Genomic DNA, 6,907 nt, shown 5'->3' on the forward strand with positions numbered 1-6,907 from the left:
TTGTCGTGATCTTGGTGTAATCGTTGCCCTTCCAGAGCACACGAAGAACCAAAAAGAGCAAGGAACTTAACCAACCATGTGTTTTTATTAGTGTTGACCTTGAGTTCATAATAATATTGTTATAAATCTAGATCTAAATTGTTTCCAATGAAAGTTCGCACAAGTGTACAAAAAGGACGAGGAAGAACACCAAGTTTGGTGGCGGGCCCTAAAGATAGGGCCCAAAAAAGACCAACATATAGTGAAAACAGGTTGAAACGGAAGTTTAACTCCACAAGAAGGGGTTGGTCGGTGGAACCACTGGAGTCAAGTCCCTTGGGCGTGGGAAGGGCATCCAAGGAGAGAATGATGTCGCTGGCCGACATCCCTTCCTCTGCAGCAGCACGATGGACTCTAGGGTTGCTTTCGACCTCGGCGAACCGCCAATGAGAGGAGCAAAGGGGGTTGTCGTGGCACAGCCTGATGAACGGTCACCACTATTCACCGGTCTAAATAACTTTCGTCAGTTTAGAATTTGCTGAGGACCCCTAGTCCTAAGCCCATCACAATAGGTGTCACGGGGCTCTATTTTTTGCTGAGGCCCCCGAATCATAAGCCCAGCCCAGCCCAGCCCAGCCCACCCACACTGTGCCGGTGTGCATCTCCTCTTCGCCGCCGATGCCACCGAGGCTGGCCGGCCCCCCTTCCTCCCTCCAAGACCGGCCGCCCCGACCGCCTCGTGCTGGCAGTAGCGCCGCGAGTCTCCCACCTCACCACCACCACTGCTCGCCGTCCGTCCGTCCGTCCGTCCCTCCTTCCGTCCATGGCGGCGGCGACCTCCGTCGTCAGCAGGCCTCCAAGACCCCTTCCCGGCCTGCTCTGTTCAAATATGTAGGTACCCTTCCCCTTCACTTGCTGCCGCTCTGCTCAAATCTGTTTCTGCATCCTCTGTTACAATTTGTATTAGCTTTTGCTGCTATTTCTAGCTAGTCTAATTGGTTCGTAGCTCAAAACGAAACTTGCAAATGGTTCGGTAGATTTACATTTACAGGCAGCACAGCTTGCAAATACAGTAGGTGGGATGGGATCGACTTGCAACTATGTGAGACAAATGCCATCACTGACGAAACTGAAAAATTAAACACTTTTCTTCCTCCTAGTCCTGGGTGACAAGCATGTGACTGCCCACGTGATATGCATCCAACCTAGTAGTATCTGAAACAAAATTATCCTCCCGCCTGCCAGCCTGCCTGCAAGTGGAGGTTTTGTAATGGCACTGCACGCCGTCTCAGATGGCTGTCGGTGCCAGTGGCCAGGTTAAATATTCTTCTTGTGATTGGCCCGAGAGCAGATCTGGGGCTGTATACTGTAAACATTCGGCTAAAATACATTTCAATACATTTTAGAGTAAACAAAAAAGAAGAGAATTGGGGCGTTGGATTCAATTGCATATACGTTGAATCCAAGTGGATGGAGCGTTGATGCTACTCCTAAGAGGAAACTAATGATGCAATGGGTTCGCAGCACAACCTGTGAATAAGTGCCACCAACTGGGTGCTGATGCTGATGGCAAGGCATTGGTAGCACGCTTGTAAATGTCAAGGCCGTGAACCCCGTGTCATGACTGACGAAAATGAAAAACGAATCACTTTTTCCCCCTAGTATTGGGTGACAAGCATGTCACTACCCACGTGATGCACCAGACGTATCTGAAACAAATTATCTTCCTGCCTGCAATTGGGCGTTTTGTAATGGCAGTGTACGCTGTCTCAAATGCCTGTCAGCGCCTCGGTGTGGCCATTTTGATTAATTTATTAAAGCCTGCATTGCTAATGACAAAATTAAATATTTTTTCTGTGATTTGATCGAGAACAGATCTAAGGCTACATACGACCGTTGCATATTGGAGAGCTCAAGCACTATACTCGTCCCGTTCACAACATTTCTCTTCTCAACTCAGGCATCCAAAAGCTTCAACATCTCACAAAAATCTCCAAACTCCGGACTAGAGCCTGCCTACAGCCCCGCCCACGCATCCGTTCGTTGCCGGCCGCCATAACTTCGCTGGAGTCGCCTCCTGCTTCTGCGCCGCGTCGCCGGCACCGACAAGGTTCTGAATCTGCTGCTGCTGCTGCTGCTACCAAATACAATGCTGGAGCTGGCGCCGACGTGCCTGTGAGGGCAACGTCTTCCTCGCTGCTGCTGCGTTGCTGGTCCGGTGTGCTGATCAAGGGCGAGCTCGTGAAGGTAAATATGGCTGCAAGATTGTATTTTAGACTTGTAATTTGTCCCAAGCTCTACTTATAGACGTCTTGCTCACACCATTCTCTTCTTCATTAATTTTTGCAGTGGACCTGTGTTAGAGGAGTTTCTTCCGAGTGTTCCAATGGCAGAGCTGGTGGTCACCATGGCGATCGGGCCACTGGTGTCCATGCTGAAGGACAAGGCGTCCAGCTACCTCCTGGACCAGTACAAGGTCATGGAGGGAATGGAGGAGCAGCACAAGATTCTGAAACGCAAGCTTCCGGCCATCCTCGACGTCATCACCGATGTCGAGGAGCAGGCCATGGCACAGAGAGAAGGTGCCAAAGCCTGGCTTCAGGAGCTCAGGACAGTCGCCTATGTGGCAAATGAAGTCTTCGACGAATTCAAGTACGAAGCCCTACGCCGTGAAGCCCAGAAGAATGGGCACTACAGAAAGCTCGGCTTCGATGTAATTAAACTCTTCCCTACTCACAACCGTGTTGCATTCCGTTACAAAATGGGTCGCAAGCTTTGCCTGATTCTGCAAGCCGTTGAGGTCCTCATAGCAGAGATGCAGGTCTTTGGGTTCAAGTACCAACCACAGCCACCGGTGTCCAAAGAGTGGAGGCATACAGATTATGTTAGCATTGACCCACAAGAAATTGCCAGCAGATCCAGACACGAAGATAAGAAGAACATTATTGGTATACTAGTTGATGAAGCTAGCAATGCAGATCTCACAGTTGTTCCTGTGGTTGCAATGGGGGGCCTTGGCAAGACCACATTAGCGCAACTCATATACAATGATCCTGAAATTCAGAAGCATTTCCAGTTGCTGCTCTGGGTTTGTGTCTCTGATACCTTTGATGTGAACTCCCTGGCCAAGAGTATAGTTGAAGCATCCCCCAATAAGAATGTTGATACAGACAAACCACCATTGGATAGACTTCAAAAATTGGTCAGCGGACAGCGGTATCTCCTTGTATTGGATGATGTTTGGGACAACAAAGAGTTACGTAAGTGGGAAAGGCTGAAGGTATGTCTTCAGCATGGTGGCATGGGCAGTGCAGTGTTGACAACAACTCGTGATAAACGAGTTGCTGAAATTATGGGTGCAGATAGGGCAGCCTACAATCTCAATGCTTTGGAGGATCACTTCATAAAGGAAATTATTGTGGATAGAGCATTCAGTTCAGAGAATGGAAAGATTCCCGAGCTACTCGAGATGGTTGGTGAGATTGTGAAGAGATGTTGTGGCTCTCCATTAGCTGCAAGTGCAATGGGCTCTGTACTTCGTACCAAGACCACCGTGAAAGAATGGAATGCTATAGCATCTAGAAGCAGCATTTGCACTGAGGAAACTGGAATCTTGCCAATACTCAAGCTTAGCTACAACGACTTGCCCGCACACATGAAGCAGTGCTTTGCTTTCTGTGCTGTGTTTCCCAAGGATTACAAGATCAATGTGGATAAGCTTATCCAACTATGGATTGCAAACGGCTTTATCCCAGAACACAAGGAAGATAGTCCCGAAACCTTTGGAAAACATATTTTCGATGAGCTTGTCTCAAGGTCATTCTTTCTGGACCTAGAGGAAAGTAAGGACTACAGCGGGTATTATTCCAGAACAACATGTAAAATCCATGATCTTATGCATGATATTGCAATGTCTGTTATGGGAAAGGAATGTGTCGTTGCAATTAAGGAACCAAGTCAAATCGAGTGGCTGTCAGATACTGCTCGGCATTTGTTCTTATCATGTGAAGAAACACAAGGTATTTTGAATGATTCTTTGGAGAAAAAGTCCCCTGTCATTCAAACACTGATATGCGATAGTCTTATTCGAAGCTCATTGAAGCATCTATCAAAATATAGCTCTTTGCATGCTTTGAAGCTCTGTATTAGAGGCACAGAATCATTTCTTCTGAAATCAATGTATCTGCATCATCTGAGGTACCTTGATCTCTCAAACAGTTCTATCAAATCACTTCCTGAAGATATAAGTATTCTATATAACCTGCAAGTGCTGGACCTTTCCTACTGTTATTATCTTGATCGACTTCCGAGGCAAATGAAGTATATGACTTCCCTCCGTCACCTCAACACTCTTGGATGTCCGGAGTTGAAGAGCATGCCTCCAGGATTTGAAAATCTCACTAAGCTGCAGACACTCACAGTTTTTGTAGCAGGAGTTCCTGGCCCTGATTGCAGTGATGTTGCAGAGCTGCAGCATTTAAACCTTGGTGGTAAGCTAGAGCTATGTCAGATAGAGAATGTTATAGAGGCAGAGGCAAAAGTGGCAAACCTTGGAAACAAGAAGGATCTCAGAGAACTGTCATTAAGATGGACTAAGGTTGGCGACAACAAGGTGCTCGACAAGTTTGAACCTCATGGTGGGCTGCAGGTTCTGCAAATATATTCATATGGAGGAGAGTGCATGGGTATGTTGCAAAACATGGTTGAGATCCACCTTTTTCACTGTGAAAGATTGCGATTTTTGTTCAGATGCAGTACAATCATCACTTTTCCAAGACTGAAGGTGCTTACGCTAGAACATTTGTGGGCTTTTGAGAGATGGTGGGAAATAGATGAGTGGCAAGTAGAACAGACAATATTTCCTGTGCTTGAGAAGTTGTTTATGAGCAATTGTGGAAAGTTGGTAGCATTACCCGAAGCACCATTGCTGCGAGGACCTTGTGGTGAGGGTGGTTATACATTGGTACACTCAGCGTTTCCTGCCCTAAAGGTACTCAAAATGGAAGATTTGGAGAGCTTTCGGAGATGGGATGCAGTCGAAGAGACTCAAGGAGAACAGATATTGTTTCCTTGTCTTGAGGAACTGTCAATTGAGAAATGCCCAGAGCTGATAAATTTACCTGAAGCACCATTGCTTGAAGAACCATGCAGCGGAGGTGGTTATAGATTGGTACGTTCAGCCTTTCCTGCCCTCAAGGTGCTCAAAATGAAATGCTTGGGGAGTTTTCAGAGATGGGATGGTGCTGCCAAAGGTGAACAAATATTTTTTCCACAGCTTGAGAAACTATCAGTTCAGCAATGCCCAATGTTGATAGATTTACCTGAGGTACCAAAAATCAGTGTGTTAGAAATTGAAGATGGCAAGCAAGAGATCTTCCAGTTTGTGGACAAATATTTGTCCTCATTGACCAATCTGATACTGAAGCTAAAAAATACAGAAACACCATCAGAGGTTGAGTGCACTTCAATTCTACCTGTGGACAACAAGGAGAAATGGAACCAGAAATCCCCTCTGACAGTTGTGGGGTTAGGATGCTGCAACTCATTCTTTGGACCAGGTGCACTAGAGCCGTGGGGCTATTTTGTACACCTTGAAAAGTTGGAAATTGATAGATGTGATGTGCTCGTCCACTGGCCAGAGAATGTGTTCCAAAGCTTGGTATCCTTGAGGACATTAGTGATTACAATCTGCGAAAATCTGACTGGATATGCACAAGCTCCTCTTGAGCCATTGGCATCCGAAAGGAGTGAACACCTGAGAGGTCTGGAGTCTCTTTGCTTAAGAAACTGCCCAAGTTTAGTAGAGATGTTCAACGTCCCGGCATCTCTCAAGAAAATGACTATTGGTGGGTGCATTAAGCTTGAGTCCATATTGGGCAAGCAGCAGGGCATGGCAGAGTTAGTCCAAGTATCTTCTAGCAGTGAGGCAGACGTGCCTGCAGCTGTATCAGAGTTGCCATCCTCACCCATGAATCACTTTTGTCCATGCCTAGAAGATCTATGCTTATCAGCATGTGGAAGCTTACCAGCGGTTCTACATCTGCCTTTGTCCTTAAAGACCATATGGATTGCTCACTGCAGTAGTATTCAAGTCCTATCATGCCAGCCGGGTGGGCTCCAGAAACCAGAAGCCACTACCTCCAGAAGCAGAAGTCCTATCATGCCACAGCCACCAGCAGCAACTGCAAGAGAGCATTTACTTCCTCCCCATCTCGAATCTCTAACAATATGTGACTGTGCTGGCATGTTGGGTGGGCCTCTCGGTCTGCCTGCACCCCTCAAGAGACTGCGCATTATTGGCAACAGTGGGCTGACATCGCTGGAGTGTCTGTCAGGAGAGCACCCCCCATCGCTGGAATTCCTTCGTCTTGAAAGATGCAGTACCCTGGCATCCCTGCCGAATGAGCCGCAAGTATACAGGTCTCTCCGGTATCTTGGAATTAGAGTCTGCCCTGCTATAAAGAAGCTCCCTAGATGCCTGGAGCAGCAACTGGGCAGCATTGACACCAAATATCTAGATGCCTGCTATAAAGGTATGCTTGCTGCACGTCCTTCTATCTTTGCCACATTTAACAAACAGATGCAGTCATCCATTCCATTAAATCTACCACGCCAGCACGTCTGTTCTCCATTATTTTATTGTTCTGACGTCATTTGTGATATGTGCAGTAAGAGCGTTTAAACCGAAGACATGGAATGAAATACCAAGGCTGGTTCAAGAGCGGAGGCAGGCCAGTCGAGAAGCCAAGGAACTCCGGCAGTCCATGCAGGAGTAAACAAGGCAGAAAGGGCAGGTCAATCGGCTTTGTTGAGCTTTGGCCTCTACCTAGTTCAGATATTTGTAATGCAAATCAAACGAATCTCCTCGGTTCAGTACAAGTTAGGATAATATTGTCACATGTGTGTCTGTGTGCTATCTACGTATCTA

At 46.9% G+C, this 6,907-nt stretch overlaps 1 protein-coding gene across 1 annotated transcript; it reads left to right on the plus strand.

The window, feature by feature from the left end:
• The first annotated feature begins 1,888 nt into the window (after positions 1-1,888).
• Positions 1,889-6,897, plus strand: LOC119344954 (putative disease resistance protein RGA4). The gene is made up of 3 exons (XM_037615230.1): positions 1,889-2,226; positions 2,329-6,512; positions 6,649-6,897. The coding sequence occupies exons 2-3, from the start codon at positions 2,366-2,368 to the stop codon at positions 6,753-6,755; spliced, it is 4,254 nt and encodes a 1,417-aa protein (XP_037471127.1). The 5' UTR covers positions 1,889-2,226; positions 2,329-2,365; the 3' UTR covers positions 6,756-6,897.
• Positions 6,898-6,907: the final 10 nt, after the last annotated feature.

Source organism: Triticum dicoccoides, unplaced genomic scaffold, assembly GCF_002162155.2.
Source record: "Triticum dicoccoides isolate Atlit2015 ecotype Zavitan unplaced genomic scaffold, WEW_v2.0 scaffold195049, whole genome shotgun sequence".
In the NCBI taxonomy this organism is placed as follows: Eukaryota; Viridiplantae; Streptophyta; class Magnoliopsida; order Poales; family Poaceae; genus Triticum; species Triticum dicoccoides.